The sequence below is a fragment of the Argiope bruennichi genome, chromosome 2 (genome assembly GCF_947563725.1).
Source record: "Argiope bruennichi chromosome 2, qqArgBrue1.1, whole genome shotgun sequence".
In the NCBI taxonomy this organism is placed as follows: domain Eukaryota; kingdom Metazoa; phylum Arthropoda; class Arachnida; order Araneae; family Araneidae; genus Argiope; species Argiope bruennichi.
The window spans coordinates 9,840,065-9,859,812 of NC_079152.1; the positions used below are offsets into that span (position 1 = coordinate 9,840,065).

A 19,748-nucleotide genomic window follows, 5' to 3' on the forward strand; every position below is an offset into this window, starting at 1 on the left:
TCTATAAACCTGGTCGTAATCACATATACCAAATTTAAGCCATCTTCCTTCAATTGATTTTTATTTATACTGCTCACAAAAAGACAAACGTAATGTTAAAAATGTGGTTTTTGGATTCAGGGGAGTCTGAAATGCGGAGATTTATCAAAATCTTAAGCTCGAATTTTATGATAATTGTAAGAAGTTCGAACATCTATACCTTGTATAGGCGAATGTAAAAATACATGAATTGTATTTCATAAGAATTACATAAAATGGAGGGCCGGACTATCCTGGTTCATAGGGCGTTGCAGTCGCGTCTCTTGGGTTGCGAGTTCAAATTCCGCTGGCCGAAGACTCACCGTGTGTGTGATGGCTAGTGCACGTATACATCTCTCGTAGTCACAAAGTCTTGCTTATCGAGAGTAATACCGCTGGGGGTACATGGTCAAGGGTGATCCTGAGAAGTACCACTAGGCACAGCAACATAAAATGGAAAACTTATTTATTAAATCTAATTTCCTATTATGAATCAAGAACTTATATAAATTAAAATTTTAACACATATTTAATAACGAATTTATTTTATGTTCTATATTGATTTCCCAGAAGTATGTGTTAAATGGGGCAATTAAATCCTAATTGCTATTTTCTTGTTTCCTTTGATGAAAATCTATCAATTTCTATTAATAACTGCTAGTAGTATTTGTTGCTAATTTATGGAAAATAAATTTTTAGTGGAAATGTTTCATTTACTATTATTATTTGTAAACTTGGATTAAATTAGAATTTATATTATGAATAAATATTAAAAGTTATTTCATACAGAATGAGGTCATTAGAACCATATATTTAAGCTTTTTCATATATATAAAATTATGTAAAATTAAAAAGAATTTGTTTCGTAAGGACATCGCACAATGGTATTAAATGATTCCAAAATGAAGTGATACCAAGAATTGATTATCAAAGAATGAATTCTTGAATGTTTGAAGAATGCATTTCGATCAATCATTGAATTCATTGTCGCATTACAAAATGCTATACACTTAGTCATTCATTGCAAGTATATGAGCCTAAGCTTTTTAGGACTTCATAGTTATAGTATATCATTATGCTTAAAATACCAAACCAATATCAATAAATATCAACACTTTGAATATTTGATCAACACGATACTAATTTTAATAATTTTATTAAATGACACTGTACAATTGCGGTAGTTATTTGCATATTTTATCTTTCTTGCTCCACTATTATGCAATTTTAATTAATACAATGTTTCATAAACTATATACAAAAGATAATGTAATAAAATGGCGTATGTTTTCTCATTTTTTTTCTCTTTAAAGAATTTTGCTACGCAATGTTGAAATGCTTATTTTGAAAAAATAATCCATGTGTCTCAATTCCTTGCTCTTTTTTTTTAAATTCAAATTCAATCATTGTAAAATAAAATTCTGTGAAGATTTTTTATAACGTTTAAGGATTTTCCCAAAATGTGTCTTTACCCATTAAATTTACCAATGTTTTGATGCTTTATTATGTGTTTTGGAAATATAGTGGTATGAATATTTTCTTTCTTTCCTCTGCCTTTACTCACAACAATTTGTTTCATGCCACCATTTCTTCCCAGTTCCTCTGCCAATTGTCTGTCCATTATTCTGTACAAAACTGAGAACACATCGAGACAAAACCTTTGTCGAGCACATAAAAGAATACAACTTTTTCTTATGAACTCCAAAAAGAAAGATTAGTGAATTTTAAGATCAGAAAATGAATGCAGAATCCATTATCTGTTAGGTTATAAAGATGCTTCAAACCTTGCTAAAGCAAATTGTTATACCATTTAGAATAATGTAACATAACAAAGGTATAATTACCGATGCTTCATTTCATATATTATATATAATTAAATAATGTATGTAATAAATAAATGAATGTAATTTCGCTTATATAAATACTCTTATTTATTTTCCTCTACTTTTTTCATTCGTCATCTTCCAAATTCAGCAAGCAGATAAAGTAAATATTATTCAAAAATTTAAAATAAGCTTGATATTTGATGAGATTGGAATATAACAGACCACTTTTGATATTTCATTCTTTCAAGAAATTCCAATAGTGCTTATGTAATTCGCTAACCAGGCAGAATAATGTATTCTTCTTATAATAAAAATTTTGAACACGGAGCCAAGCTACATTGGAAACGAGAATCCCAAATAAGAAAGAAAAACGGTATTTACAGACCTGCATCAGTCTGGCGGTACATCTATTAACAAAAATGAAAAACCAAACAGTTGAAAGGAAACGAAAAATCTCTTACATCAATCTGTGCAAATAAATTTTGCCTGGGGAGACGGAAGATCCCTTCTCTCTAAGTCAAAGGATGTTTTATATAAAGCGCTCCACTCTCATTTTCTTCGAGTTTACTTTGAGAAGAATCCTGATTTGTGCCCATTTCTCCCGAAAAGCGAGAATAAACCTTTGAACATTCACTTGATTTCCTTCAAGTTCAACAAACCCAAATGAGTAAACACATATCATGCCAATGAAACTGTCTTTGGAAGAAGGAAGGAAAACTATTATATTCCTGACACGAATCGATACAAGTTATTTTAGTTTCTTTGAGAAGTTTCATTTGTATCCGCAGTTGTTAGTCAGAGGGATCAGGATATACGACATTGGGAATTAATTGCAGAGTTTAATGAGGTTTAGGCACTCAATAAGGAATGAACTTTTCATATCTTACTTTTTCCCTCTGTGAGGGATATTTAATTATAAAATATATTTGAAATATTTTTTAACTTCGGCGCTAGAAGATTTTTTAAAGATTTCTTTAAAACTTTACATATGAAGCAATTGGAAATGTATTCATTCCAATCATATGAATCACATATGATTCACGTGATTTTTTGTTGTTGATATTTTTATCCATTGTAGAGCGACGGTCTATTGACATATACTACATAATTGTGGCTTACGAATAATATAAGCTGGTTGGCCTTATGTTTATGAGATCATTCTTCTTATTCATTAATGGTTTATCGTTGTTTAAGAAAAGATTTGGTGATGAATTGTTAAATTGTTATTCTACAACATAGTCATGGGATTGGTCATCTTATTCACTGATAGTAATTATCCATTAATTTTTGGAAATCTTTCTTCTCGCAAATACGTGGGCCTCCTAAAAACACTATTCTATAAAAAAAATGAATAGTTCGGAAAAAAAGACGACTCGCCTTCACGACCCAAGTAACTAGAATGAAGCACAAAGGTACCAATGTATAAAGAAAGAAGACAAAAACAAGATCGAAACAAATTTCTTCACTCCAAAACTTTTTCAAAGCAATGAAAATGACAAAAACTATCGTAGGAAAGATCCAAAATGTCCTTCATGCGCTCGATATCATCTGCATCACCAGCATGATCTTATCGAAGCAGAATATATTGCCGCATTTAAAAGAGGCAGTCGACTCTCCATGGCCGAATGGTCATAGCACTGACCTCATAATCAAGAGATTGCAATTTCGAATCCCGCTAGAGACAATGCTATTCACAGTTTCTGTAAATATTTAATTCCTTGATTTTATGTTTCCCTTTATTTCATTTTCCAGAAGATTCTGGATCTTTCTTTAGTTTACCAGATAAGTATTCTGGACTTTGCTTTGTCTCCAGATAAGTATTCTGGAACTTACCCTGCTAGTATAAAAGCAGAAGATTTGTCAGTCACTGTATTCTCAGTTCAGAGTTGAGTTAATAAATTGGTTTATTTGTTCTTACCAATTAACATTACAAAATATGAAATAAAAATATATTCAGCTCAACGTAATTGATAATTATGAAAAGTAATAAAAGCTTAATTGTTTTGATATAGGAAATCGCGTGCTTCACATTCGGAAATATTACTTTTGTCAGCTTCGTCAAAATACCAGCAATTCCTTAAGCCCAATATACCTATCATTTTTTTTTAGTTTTGTTAAGATTAAAATCTTAATAAATACTAATAAATTTCTATTCCATACTTTTGACTCATTTTTTTTTTAGTTTTGTTAAGATTAAAATCTTAATAAATCCTAATAAATTTCTATTCCATACTTTTGACTCACATGAACAATGTTTCATGATTTTAAAGATGAAATATTTTAAAGAATTTATAATACATTTCTTGATGCTAAAAGCCTGAACTTCTAAGCGCTAGTGCTTTTTTCATAAAAAAGATTTGCTTTTTATTTTTGAAATTTGATTACAATTGAATAATTTTATTTAGACGCGAATGACTTCATTGAATAATAAATTTATGAAAAATGGAATATTAGGTTTCTAAATAAATATAATAATGGATAAAAAAAAGGAAGAGTAAAAAATGAAAAATAATTAAAAAAAGGAATAAAAATAATAAAACACAAATCTATTTTTTACTAATTTATATCTCCAAAAAATTTATTTAATCAATTTATCTTTATTATAATTACTAATTTTCTACTCATCCTATGAAATGAAAACTCTTCTAAAAATGGTTTTAACGGCATTCATTAATAACCATTCAATTCTTGCGTAGAAATTCCAAGTCCTTTCTAACAAATAAAGTTCTTATTTTAGTATAACTACATAACATCATCGAATTGTATCGAAAATTTTAAACAAATTTTTACTATGACAAAGACAAGAGGTAGAGAGAAAAAGGTTTTATAACGATATTAATTTATATTATTTATGATATTTTATTATTAAATAAATATTTCCTTTTGTTGCCGTATTAATAATTTGACAGTAAAAATTTAAAATTTTATTTGGATAATTATAAGAATGCAATATTTATTAATTAAAGAGAAATTTAATTTTAATATACACTTTTTATAGTCTAAAATATTACCATTTAAATATAGAATTTTATTTTCTTTCGGTTATAGCAATGTAGAAAAATTAAAGTTCTGTCCAGTGTTGCCTCTAAGGAGATTTCTTTTAGAATTTATAAGGCTAAACTTATTATTCGTGAAAGTAATTTTTATCTTTCTTTTTAATTTAAAAATTGATAGATTATTAAGTTCAATAAAACTTTCATAGATTCCTATTTTTAATACAATATTAATTAAAAGTAAATAGGAAGTATTTTATCGATTAAACTACCTATTCTTCAATGTCTGCATGTGCATTATTCGAATTAAAAAAATCTATAAAATAAAAGACAAAGAAAATTTTAAAAAATGTATAAAACAATAGAATTATTCTTCTGAACTCTATAGAAATATGTACATTTTTCTCCCAAGTTAATAATAACAAAAATATCTGATTCATATTCTTACAAAACAATAGTTTGCAGAAAGCTTTTAAAAAAAGTATGTTTCAGATCGATTTTAATTTTTATTAAAACCATAATGGATTTAATTTTTGATCACTTGATAACATGTAACTTACTGTGGGAAAAATTATCATGAAAGATTATAAATATTATGAAGTAAAGCCATCTATTAATTACTTTAAAAAACCTGATTAAAGTTGACTTGATAGGATTTTTACCTATCAGTATGGTTAGTTGTTACTGTAATTTGGTCTTAAAATAAAAGCAAATAATCCTAATTTTTAAAATATGCATTAATATTTTGGTGCCATATATATGTAAAAAAAATATACAAATGTAGAAATCACAAAATTCAAAATTTTCAAAAATTTAAATATTTTTTTTTTCGAAATTTTAGGAATTGAGTAAAATGTTCATTGTTAAACATTGTTAAAGAATTTCATTTTTGCAGACAAGTAAGTCGTAACAAATTTTATCTCGCTTTTTGATTGCGTCATCAGTCCTGTTAGCTTGAAAACTTTGTTACCTTTAAACCTGAGATCAATTTTGCATTTCATTTTGCAAGTTTTGCATAACATTTCTAATTTACATATTAAACTTTTTTTGTACAATTCTAAAAACAATTTACTCAGAAAATCCAACAGGGAAAGTGAATTCCATTAGATGCACCGTTTTTTCTTTGTTTCTAATTTATACAAGACGATGCAATACAAGACGATCAATAACGCTGGTGCTATATTTCTCTATCAAACTGAATCAGGCTATTATTAAAGGGGGGGGGAGCGAATAACAATATTTTCTTATTTTTATCAGATGGATAAGTGTATAATGTGTTTGACTGCAATATTGACTTTGTAACACGTAAATAAATAAAGTTCCAATAAACACCAGATGTTTTCAAAATTTTAGGAAATGCGTAAGAAATTTACTACAAAATTTTGAATTTTCAAACATAAAATAGGTCAAGTGAAATGAAACTGCATAATAAATATTTCCCTCAGTTCAATTATATTATTTATCATTATGTCAAGAAAAGGGTTTAATAAACTTATGATTATTTCTACATTGCAATTTATAATTTTTCACTTTTGTTAACTGTAAAATGCATCTTGTTCTAGAATTATTATGTAAAGAAAATCCAAAGGAGGATGTAAATTCTATTAGAAGTATGAATTTGTTTCTCATCCCTATATAGTTATGTTTTTGGCGTAGATTATGTGGTTTTATTTGCTGTGTAGAGTCAGTAAAATACAAACCGACCAATACATCTACTGCTACACTTCTCTACCAAATCGAATAAAGCAATTATAGAGTTTTTGCGAATGACAGTGATTTCCCATTTTTATCAAATGGATCCGTGAGAAATGTGTTTGACAGCAATATTAATTTTGTAACATATAGATAAATAAAATTTAAAAATAAATGTCGTTTTCAAAATTTAAGAAATAATTAAGAAATCCACTATAAATTTCCGAATTTTCAAACAAATAGGTCCAGTTAAACATAAGTGCGTAAAAAATATTCTCAAATATGAAATAGGTCAAGTTAAACAATAGTGCGTAATAAATATTTTCAAATATGAAATAGGTAAAATTAAACAAAAGGGCGTAATAAATATTGTCAAACATGAAAAAGGTCAAGTTAAATAAAAATGTGTAGTAAATATTATATTTTAGTTTGATTACGTAGTGTGAAAAGTGTTGTGATAAACTTATCATTACTTATTCTTTGTAGTGTATGATTTTTCACTTTTAAGTTATTGAACTAACTATAAAATGCATTTTTGTGCTAAAATTATTAAGTTAAGAATATAAAACGAAGGAAACAAATTCCATTTTGTTTCTAACCGATATTTAGTTATTTTTCTGGCGTAGATTATATATATATATATGGCATTTTTTATGAGTACAGTCAGTAAAACACAAAACGGCCAATAAATCTAGTGCTACATTTCGCTACCAAATCGAATCAAGCAATTATCGAAGGTTTGCGAATGACAGTGATTTCTCATTCCCCACAGATGGATCGGTGTAAAATGTGTTTGACAGCAATATTCCGCCCGAATGAAAAATTCCACACATGTCACTATTGAAGGATTTCAGATTTTTCCCTTATCTTTTTTATTCTTTAAATAAATCCCACAAAAATATCGCCCGCCTGGAAAACTTTTTCGGAAGTTTGCCAACTTCCTGCTAAACGCTGGATTTCCGAATGTAGAAATGTTGCTTTAAAAGACATTTTTCCCCCTTGAAGCGAAAAAAAGTAGCCAAGTGAAAGTCATATCAGATCTTCGGAGGCTTACATGGCCGAACTCTCAAAATATGGAATTTAGAAGATTTCTATGAAATAACATTGCGAGGATTAATATTTTTGTTGTTGCTCTTAAATGTTAACATTGGAAATAAATAATAAAATAACATATTTAGGGACACCTTTCAAAGAAAAGGATGTGTGTTTTTCATGACTTTCTAGATCCTTTTTTACGTATCATCTATCATTGCGGATACAGGATTTGGTAGATCCTTATATTATGTAATATAGCTGATTCGAAATTGTGTGTATAGATTTCAAAATAAAAGTTTTAGTGCCAGAGTTTTCAATAAATTCATCGATCCATGTGTGGAAATAATTCTAACAAATACTTTTGAATTTTTTTTTCGAATACAAAGCCTGTCTACCCCCTCATAAAATGATTAAATTAGATTGTTTATTTTATTTTTAACAGGGGTGTTTCGGACAAAAAGATAGAAATAATATTTGTGAAATAATCACATTTGCTTTACTTGTTTACTTTTCTCTGACGTGAGAGTTACCCCTTGACATTTCTTTATCGACAATTTGTAAAATATTTGACTTTATTTTTAACAAAACAATTGTAAATATTAGATTTAGGGCATTTTTTGTATTTCTCATATGTATATATATATATATATTAATATTGAAAATAATACAGTAAAATATTAAGAACACTTTTAGAGGAAAATTTATATGTTTCTCATGAAAGTTGTCTCTCTCTCTCTCTCTCTCTGTATATATATATATATATATATATATATATATATATATATATATATATATATATATATATATATATATATATATGTAACTGAGGGTATAGGGTTTGATAAATCTCTATTGAAAGATATAACTGATTAGAAATTATATGTGTAGATTTCTAAATTATTTAAGATACAAAACATTTAGTTTCAATGTATGTTATAAATATATCCTTCCATGGTTAAAAATGGATTTAATTACTCTTTTTCGTTATTTTTCAAATATTAAGTTATTTGCTGTTCAACAAAATTATTGAATTTCGTTTATTTTTAAACAATTTTTTCGTATAATGGTAAATGTATGCGATGTAAATAAAATAAGTTTAAACAATTAAGGCATTTACTTTGCTGATAGATCACTTTTTTTGCTGTATGAAATTTATAACAATAATAATATTATAATAATTTTGGTCAATCGTTTTGCTTTTAATCTATAAAAAATATACAATAACAGACTTAGAATCACCTTTCAAGAAAAGATGTGTTTTTCGTTACATTCGGGATTCTGTTTTATATGTATGACTTCCGATAGGGAATTTTTAATAGCTATTTAGTATTTAGTGAAACTGATTATATGGACACATTTCATGAAAAATGTTGACTTTTCAGAAATGTCATGAATTTATTATTTTGTGTGTAAAAATAATTCTAAAAAATATTTTTTTTCGAATAGAATCCTTTTACGGCTCAACAATATTATTAAAATATAATGTTTATCTCATTAAGTACAGTGGCGTCCCATATAAAGATAAATAATTTGAGATAGAAATGCAATTTGGAAAATGAACATATTTGCTTTATTCACTTATTTATTTTTCTCTGAAGCGAGAGTTATTCAATGGCAATTCTTTATACTAGATTCTGTAAAACCTATTACACTTTTTTGAAAGATTTGTGAAGATCAGAATGAAATGTGCCCGTTTTTTTTCACTTTAATTTGCTTGATAGTTCTGCATTATTGCTTCTTGAAGTTAACTATAGATTATTTGTTAACTGATTGAACAGAAGTCGTCAAGAATAATTGTTTTCATGTTAAATTTCTAAATGAGGTATAAAAATGTGAAATATATCTTTATTTGGAATATATCGATAGAGACAAACACAATTATCTTTGCTTTAGATTCAGAAATAGCGAAGATATTCTTTGATTGCTCTTGTTGTATTATTTGATTGTTTTTGTTTCATTCATGAATTACTTGTACGTTTTGGTAGATATCTTTATTAAAGAGGAATTTTTGTATCCTATCTCTTTAACATATATTTGCTTTTACAAAGTAACAAACAGCGCAAACTGTTTAAAACCGCAAAAGATTGTTGTAAATAGATTACGACAATTGATTAAAAAATTTCTAGGTTTTTAAAACAATTATCAATAACAATTGAATCAGAAATATATGAAAATAATATATATTTTCATGTTATTTTGTAGATTGTACAAATTTATATCACTCATAATGCTATGGCCTAGTTAGGTTTCTAATATTCTTAATAATGGTAATAGCAATGAGTATCTTGCCATTTTACAAAATTTTACTTCCAAATGTTAAATATCTATTAAAAAAATCCTGCAGAGAAAAATCTTAATATGGTTAAAGAAAATGAAGCCAAATGAAATTAAAAAATATGAAAACAGTGTAAATAAACCACATGCTCACCGAGTCATTACTTAAATATTTTTCATTTATAAAAATTAAATTACTTATCCAATTATTTTCTTTAATTTCAAAGAACTTAAGGAAATCAGTAAATGAAATAATTAAAAATAATGTAATAACTAAATAAATGAAAAAAAAATGAGTGATAAAATGAATGTAATAAAATAAATGGAATTAAAGTTATATAGAAAATTCTAAAATATTATTGATAATTCAAATAAAATGCTGTAAAACTTTGTACTGTAAAATATTACCGTAAAACTTTGCGTTTCCGTTTAAGAAATATTCTTGGGGAAATTATTACAATTAATAGAAGATTTGAAATATAATCAATCTCCAGATTTCAGACTTCCTTGAGTATATTTTGGAATTATGTCTGTCTCTTGCTCTATCAGTTTGTGATCGTGAACAATTCAGAAGTTTTGAGATACACGGACTGTAGATTTATAATCAAATATTAAATTAAATCCATTCGAAGCAAGTTTACTTATGTTGATGCCGTGTTTGCGTTACCACGGGAAGGGCGTGCAGTAGCTTTTGAAGGTGTAGACCCCTAAGCTCCCGAGGGCAGAAGTCTGACTTTTAGCTCACATGAAGATGAAACTCACGCATTCGCTTGCACAACCCCTTTTTAACAGGGAGGGGGGGGGGTTGGCACATTCACACACCTCACAAATAGAACGCAGATGAAGAACAACCATGCCCGAACCGGGATTCGAACCCCGGGCGCCCATACCACGGGGAAAATGCGCTAAACCTATGCAAGGGTGCTGACAAGATTACTTATCCGAGGGCAAATGAGCACAATAACTACAAAATATAAAGAGCTATATAGGTGAAATTTTGCATTTATTAATATTATTTCGAGTACAGTTTCGCATTAGATTTTGTAGCACATTTGTAATGGAATTGATTGTTTGCCAGTCTCCCCTTTTGCGTACATATAACCGTAATAAGAATGTACCGAATTTGATCAATACATTTTGATATGTAAGCTTATTTCTACTGAAAATGTGGTTTATTTTTTGTCAAATTTCGGTTTCCGTCGATTCAAAAAAGTCTTAAAGTGCATACACGTTACTTTCACTTAACTACGAAACACATTACCTTCAAAAGTTGGCCTCTGAAAATAAAAAATAAAAATATTGAATGAAGGCCCTCAAATTGTAAACGGTTACAGAGATGATTACATCTTTATTTGGGAATATGCGAGAAAGTTTTGGGGAAATCACTCCAGCTGATTAGTAATTTGTAACTGCTAATGTGGATTTTCTTTCCTCAGATAAGTGTAATGCGCAAAATCCATGAGTGAAGTAACAGCATGTTGATTTACTAAAACATTGAGATCAATAGATTCAAGTGCCTTTTTCTCTATTCACTTTTGAAGACGGAACACCTATTCAGAAAAATTTAGGACAATGCACGTTTAAGAATTCTTATCTTTCTTATCGTTTAATTACAGTTTTAAAATGCATACAAGATGCTTCCATATTGGCTTTTTATTTTGAACAATCGACAGATTCGCTTTGTAGATTTCTGGGAAATATGTCCAAAAAAGTCCAATTCTGTATAAGCATATATTCCAAATAATCAGAGGGAATCGTTTCCGTACTTAATTTCCTACATACGAGACGCTAAGAATTTATCATCGATTTTTTCGAGATTATCCATGAACTTAAAACAATAACCTAAAAGCACGAGAGCAATAAGTTTTAATGAGTATATTGCAATAAAAAGATATAAATTATTTTAACCTCAACCCTAAACATTTGCATAAACAAATAGGTAATATTTTCAGCTTATAATTTTCATTATTGTTTTTCAAACATCATTTTTTTTTTTTTGCTTAACGCTTTAGTGAAAATTATTTTATATCCCTACCTAGTCATTGAAATAATTTTCTGCGTGCTTTCACGAAATTTATATATAAAAAAATGTTATTTAAAAAAGTGTAGTAATTATACCATCTGGTTTCTCTATCATCAATCAACAGAATACAGAATAATAATTTCTTTTGTTCTTTCTCAAGAGGAATGCATCGCTCTTACAAGTATTTTTTCTGAAAGAATTTCTCATGTTTATCAACATAATGGGTCTACCTTTTAGGATGTGCAAATTAGGGCGCAATTATGCAGTATTTACATTTTTATGAGGTTTATGTTTGAAAAATCAATGTTTAGTTTTATTTTATGAACATTTATGAAAGAAAAGTTTTTTCTAACGGAATTCTTTTTTATTTGTTTTCCAGGTGTTTCTTCAGATCCCACTTTTGTAGAAATGATTCCAAATGTGACAGTTCCAATCGGTAGAGACGCAGTTTTACAGTGCACCGTACAAGATATAGAAAATTACAAGGTAAGTATTTTCTAACTGGTCACCTTAAACATAATATCACATCCATGATTATTTGAATAAACTATTTTTAAGCATAAATTAGTGTGAACATTTAAAACTGTGTTAGTTTAATAGCCTTACATCTATTCTGTTCATTATGGATATAAATCATTCTAACAGCATCACATAACATTATTGCGTTTAAAAAATAATTTCAGTTTATTATTTGTCACTTTAACTGCAAAAATATGAAAAACTTTTATTCTCCATCTTTCAAAAATAGGCATAAAATTAGGTGATTAAATATATGGTGGAACAATGAAAATGGTGTAAATTTCAAGGCAACAATATAATATATTGTTCGAATTTAGGCAAAATAATATTTTTTAATAATTTAAAACTCAGAAAAAATTTGCACTTTTAATTTTATATTATTCAAAACATGTGTGTTTTTATTTTACGATGACGTAAAAAAGTAATTTTTGCGTTGTAATATTTAAAAAAAGTTTGCCTATAAAATGCTTAAAGTTTTTGATTTTTAGACTAAATTAGTAAATTTCTGATGATCTATCCTATAAAGCGCTAACATGCAGACATACACATTCACTTTTATTATTAGATGAGATAGAGGAAAGTGTTATTTGAAGAATAAAGATAGAATTTGTAATTATGTGAGATAAATTTTTTAAACTAGTTCTTGTTAAGAAGGTAGGAAAACTAAAATGAAGTTCATATTTACTTCAAAAAATTAATAAAATACAAGTATACTTTTTAATTGTTAGAATTCTAATATATGTTGTTAAGAACTTTCTCTTTCTCCTGAACTGGTGAACATATCTTAGAACTTGTCAAATTTTTCTTCTTACTTATAACATACATACATATTTATACATCTCTATAAACAAGTGATGACTTCGCTATTGTCTTGGGCCCCGGTGGCTTAATGTTAAGGTCTCGGCTTCGGAACCGGAGAGTTTTAAGTTGTAGGTCCGATTCCACCGAAATATTGTCGTGTAAGCATGTCTGGTGCACGTTAAATCCGTCAGGGCGAAACGTCCTCCCGCTGGTGTGGTGTGGTGTGGAAATTTGGAGAGGAAATTTGAAAGTCCTCGTTATCTGATCGTGATTTTAAATTATGAGCTCCCTCCCAAAATAGCCCAAGTGATGCTTTAAAACGGGACGTTAATATAAACAAGCCGAACCGTAAATGCCTTCCTCTTCTCTTTAAATTCAGAACGGCTTCAGTTATATTGGTGAAAGTGCCGGCGAAATGCAATGAAATACCTATGGACTATGCGATGAAACCTCTTATATCGTAACAAATTCCAGAATTTACGGTTCTATCTCATATGGTGAATAAAATAAAGAAAAAAAAATATTAGTTTCAAAATTTAAAGCTTTATGTGCTTAGCGTTCACAATAATTCTACGAACATAAACTTCAAATGTCCGTTTGTATTTTCCAAAATTGTTGAGTCATAAGACATGATTAAAAAGAGAAATAATTTTTCAGAAAAAAATTACTTCATATTTTTTTCTGGTTTATAATTCAAACTAAAGATTTTCACCAACACACACACACACACACACACACACACACACACACACACACACACACACACATACACACACACACACACACACACACACATATATATATATATATATATATATATATATACAAAACGGATATATTATTTGAAGAATCTACGCAAGGAAAAGTAAAATAAAATCTTTACTTTGAAATGTTGGGTGAAATGTTTTTAGCTGGATGTTTACGATTTGATGAAAGGGTTTTTTTTTCTATATGTTTACAACAAGCTGAAAAAATACTATGATTAATGAAATTTGGTATGTGATCCTATTTTTAAGAATTGTATTTCTATACCAAAATTATATACCAATTAATTGGAAAAAAAGTCGTCCATAACGCCTTTTCGTATTTTTCAAATACAGTACGAAGTACAAAACGCACGTGCTGAACTGAAATAAAAATGTTATGCTCTTATGTCCTTCAGGATCTTGATCAAGGTCCACAATTTTTTGCTAGGAGAGTAGGGACAGCACTTTCATAACAGAGTGCGCGAAAGAAAGTTTCGAGGAAACCACTACTATTGTTTTAATCTTTGCCATTATGATAATACAATTAAACTTCCGAAGAGAAAAGCGTGTTTCCGAATTTATACATATACTCATCTCTAAAAAACTAGTATATAGAACCGTCAAACATTTTTTTATCTTCAATGTTTTCATCACTTTCTATGAACCAGATAATAAAAGAAAAAAAAATGATACCTGAAGATACCTGAAATGCAATCTATTCTCCTTATTTCATGTTTGGAATATAAATTCATTTCTGTTTTTATCATCAAAGCACACTGTGTTGTGACAGTCAAATTTTTTTATTTAATTCAAAAACGACAAAAATTTTCATCAATCAGATTGTCAGTGGTTTGAATACTATCAAATAAAATGCTCCAAAGACACTAAATTTAATAACATGAAGACATTTATCAAAAGAGCATTCATAAATTCATATGTATTCAGTGGAAAAATTCCCAGCCTTAATATTGTTGTCTTTCATATTGAAATAATGTGTGAACAGTACCATATTCAACACAAAATTATTTGGAAGTCGTGAAAAATGCATGTCATTCTATTTGCAGACGATGAGAAATTTCGCAACGTCACTTGAACATCTAACTTTGAATATTCTTTTGACTTGTCTCTTTCGGACTTGAGTTATTACTCTTTGATATCATATGTTGTGGATTTACATAAACACATAATAATATTGAAGATGGCTATATATCAGATCTTTATATGCATTGGTGCATTTTGCTAAAATTGTCAGCAAAATTTCGTTGAATCTTGACACAATATTTTTCTGATTTTCTTTGGTTTGATAAATAGAATCTGTTTCCAATGTCAAATCCATTAATTAAATTTGGCATTTATTTGACATTCAATATTGGAATATGTGGAAGATTGTATTTTGATGCAGTTTTGACTTATATGTTTGCTTTATTACAAAGTGTTGTATCATATTTAAACTTCGTTTAGTAGTATAAAAATCCTGTAATATTGCTTCCTTGCATTGTTCGTCTCTTAGTAAGGAAGATGGATTTATAGTTGTGATCTCCACCTTGGTAACTTAAAAGCGAATTTGGGGATAAAAATGAAGCTCTGGAAAATTATGCCATTATGCCAGAATTATGCCATTATTGTATTAGAAGTCATCATTTCTGATATTTCCAGATGCTTTTGAACCATGTAAAAAAAGGGAGATATATAATGCAGGTTAGCCTAGTGAATTTCTTATTTTGTATATTATCGCGAAGAGAGCTTTTTAACTATAATCTGAGCGATATTGTGCAATGCTGGTGTTTTATAATGATTTGTCGTTTTTCTGTGCATTGTTGAATTTTGTTGTTATTGTATTAGAAACCAAAATTTCTGATTCTCAGGTGCTTTTGTACCATGTAAAAAAGGGAGATATCTAATGCAAGTTCGCCTAGTGAATTATCTATTTTGTATATTATCCCGGAAAAAGCTTTCTAACAATAATCTGTGCGATATTGTGCTATGCTTGTTTTATAACATTTTCTCGCTTTTCTGTGCATTGTTGATTTCTGTAATTGCTATTATTGCGTACGTTTATATTGTGTACATATTTGTACACACGTATTTGTACAGTACTGTGTACGTTATCTATACTTTGCTTCCAGTGCTTCCTGCTTTCTAGGGAAATCGTTATCTTTATCTTACCGGACTTTTCATCGTTCAAGCACAGGGCCATTTTTATAACTGTAATGAAAAAAAAGAAAAAGAAAGGAAGAAAAATAAAATAAAAAATGTACCTTTGAAATTTTATTTTATTTCTTGTTTTAATGCAATTTATATTGATAACTCATAAAATTAGTATTCATCGTGAAAATGATAGTATATTGTTAATTCAAACCCAAGAAAAAACGTGGCAATTAATTTTACTTCTACATTAGATGTTTCTTTAAGAATTCTTGCAGAAACTCGAAAATCAACAGAAAGAAAAAGTTGGATTTAATATCAATGCACTGTATACACTAAATTAGTAAAATATGGTGATGTTAGCTTGCTCAGTAGATCGCATTGTTCAAAGAATAATTGCAATAGATAACGTAATTACGATTTAGATTTGGACAAGTATAGTAATGAAAGTGCATTTCATTTATTCGATTTAGTAAAATACTGACTCCCACCTAGGTGCATGTCAGACAAGAGGATGAGAAACTTTCGACATGATGATTGGTTCTCCACACCCGAGTGGTTACCGAAAAGTAGGTGGTCGACTACTCTCTACAATGACAGGACGTGCCACCTGTGATGACCACCTGTTTTGTCGCGGCGGTCTGATTATTCAAGTGTAATGTGTATGCCTTAGTTAGACGGATCGGAGTATTCAAGCTGTGGTTAATAAAATCCTAAATCATGCTTATGAAGAGAAAAAGAACTTCAAATTAAGTACTTAGTCGATATTAGAAATCAAAGACCGTAACCTATATAATTTAAATTTAGTATTGGACTTTTTAACCATTTTTCTATTATTTTAAGCCCCTTGTGCAAATTTATGATTTTGAGGTTTTTTTAAAATTATTTTAATTATTAATCATACTAAAATGCAAAATTTTTGAATCCTATTGATAATAATTAATGCGATTCTCGGAGAAAAATATTTTTTTTTTTCAGTCTGCCTTAATAACCAACAAATCATCAAACATAGGGAGTTTACAACTTAGGGAGAATATAAACATAAGAAAACATGAAGTAGAAGCAAAAACATAATTTTTACTTATGCAGGCTAATACGGACGCTATAATTTTGATGGAATCAATCTCATGCATGGCTGTTGTCGATGCTGAAATTCAGACCACTACATTTTACGCCGTCAAAACGGGAAAACTAGTTTAACTAGTTAGTAATACAACTCCTCATATATACACAAATGCAGTTATATATTCTTTTTCTAGATGGATGTACTTAACTTTTCCTTTTATCAAACACAAAAAAGACTTTCTCTCCTGAGTGTTTAAACAAGACTACTTTTTTATCTTCTCTTGAATATTACCTTACTATCAATCCATTTGACTCATTCCTGTCGTTGCAAAATATTTACAATGCCTTTTAACGACCCAATTGCGTCAGATACTTTTAGCTACAGTTCAAACAAACTGTGAAAAAATCCGCTTTCTTCAAACTTGTGTTCTTCCACAAAAAATTTCACAATTGTTTCTGAGAAGTTTTTTTTTCTAGAGAAGAAAAAAAAAGTAGAAAAAAGATCTTATTCCATTTTTATAGCTTCAAATAAATAATTGAATAAAAACATAAAATATTCGGAGAATAAACAGGCCCTCTTTAACGGAAAATTTAAAATAATAACATTTAAATGGACGTTTTGGATTATTTTGTAAATTGGAATAAAACAGTAATAGTTATTTTTTATTGATACTTTTACGTTTATTCATAAGATTCATTTTCACTACATAAGTATATAAAGGAATAGATAATATTGATCTTTTGCAATGCTACTATCATCGTTGAAAAGGGAGATTTATAGAGAAATACATTGAATTGATTCAATATAAAGACTCTCGAACATTGTGACAAAAATGAAGGTTCTGGAAAATACAAAAATTATTGCGATATCTTCGACATTCAAAAGATGTGTGATCTCACTGGGAGTGTATTGTGTTGCTGTTATCAAAGATTTGCTGTTTGCATACTTGTCATTCATTTCTGAACGAGCTATCTTTGTATGGGCTTTAGCTTCGTATTGCTATTTGTGTTTCGAGATTTTTTGTTGGATAAAACCTTACTAATTGTTATCGAATTTATTAGAATTCTTGCACCTGATGAATTTCTACAACAATACTTTTAGCCACATGTTTTGATCCGTTTGAAAAAGAAAGCTAGCGAATTTTTTAATTTTAATTTCGATGATCTGTTGGATACAATTTCCATTTTTATGAGATATAACTGATCTTTTATTTTGATGAATTGTAAAAGTATCTGAAGAAACAGGAGAAACATTTAGAGATGTTTGTAAGAATCTGATTCTTGCTAAAAATATTGTGTAAAAATTCATTCTGGAAATGATTTAAATAGGGTCGAAAATTTGATATAATCAGGCAACCATTTCAAAGTCAAAAATATATTAAAATCGACTTCCAGAACTATTATTTGATGAAACTCATAAAAATAGACACCTGGTGTCAGCTTATGTTGCCGTGGATTTGCATCAGCGAATTACAGTCAAAATATACTAGAATGGCTGACGACTTGCATGAACGCTGTTAATTAGAAAACTCGCTATCTTTTATTGTAATCCTGTCTTCAAATCAAATTGTAACTGATTAATTCCAAAGAATGGGATAGCTTACATATTTTACAGATTAAAATCTAAGAAAGCATATTTGGAGCGCATTAGGACATCGATTTTAAGCATCTTTCAGAAGCCTCAAAATGTGACTGACCGTTATTGCTTACACAACTGGCTTATCAAGTATTCAACATTCGAAAACTGCTGTAAGATTTCATTTTTATCAATCACCCACTATTATTATTCTTCGGGTTGGAGACGTGTGATTTACAACAATCTAACGTATACAGATTTGCATTTGTAAAATTTCGAATTTCGTCTTTTCTTAAACACCCCCCATCTATTGCAATCTGTGTATGTTTATGCTTGTTTGCAAAGAATGAAAATTAATTTAATTCAGAAACGTTCCAGAAACATCATAACATAGTTTTAGCGAATTTACCATTATATTAAATTAGTAAAAAAAATCTTAATAAGCATTTTAATTGCAATATCTCGGTGAAGTATATTCGATTAAAAATATTTATCCTACTTAATTGAAGTATGTAAACGTTTCCCAAACATTTTTTTTTAGTTTTCATTAACTGTCGATCATACTTTTGAGGAATTACTTATCCATGCAGTAACGGATACATTTCTATTTGGTATAAATTAGATTTATAATTTAAAATAAAATAATTCTTTAACTCTGAGAAAATCTGAATAATCAGAAAACTAGAGAAATCTATGATGCATTAAATTTATTGGATTCAAAATTTAATTGTATAGAAATTTTATGTTTATCAAATTAAATAGATTCGTTTTAGAAATTAAAAAAGTTGAAAATACCTCTTGGGAACACTTAACGAACTACAAAATGAAACAAAGTATTTTAAAGTATCTTTGAATTATAAATTAAATGCAACTATTAAAAGGTATGAAAATAGAATCCAATAATTAAATATATTCAGTTATGATAAAAATCAATACTTTATTAATGAAAAATAATTGTGAACTTTATTAATTCATGATATTAGTGATTTTGGTCATATAAAAATATTTAGCTAATGTGTAAAGTTAAATAACCTA

The 19,748-nt window shown here is 28.4% G+C and overlaps 1 protein-coding gene across 1 annotated transcript in view; it reads left to right on the forward strand.

The window, feature by feature from the left end:
• LOC129962028 (lachesin-like) overlaps positions 1-19,748 on the forward strand; it is a 379,452-nt gene that overhangs the window by 294,386 nt on the left and 65,318 nt on the right. Inside the window, exon 2 of the mRNA XM_056075705.1 lies at positions 12,241-12,347. Within this exon, the coding sequence (XP_055931680.1) occupies positions 12,241-12,347 (107 nt within the window). The remainder of the gene's footprint in view (positions 1-12,240; positions 12,348-19,748) is intronic.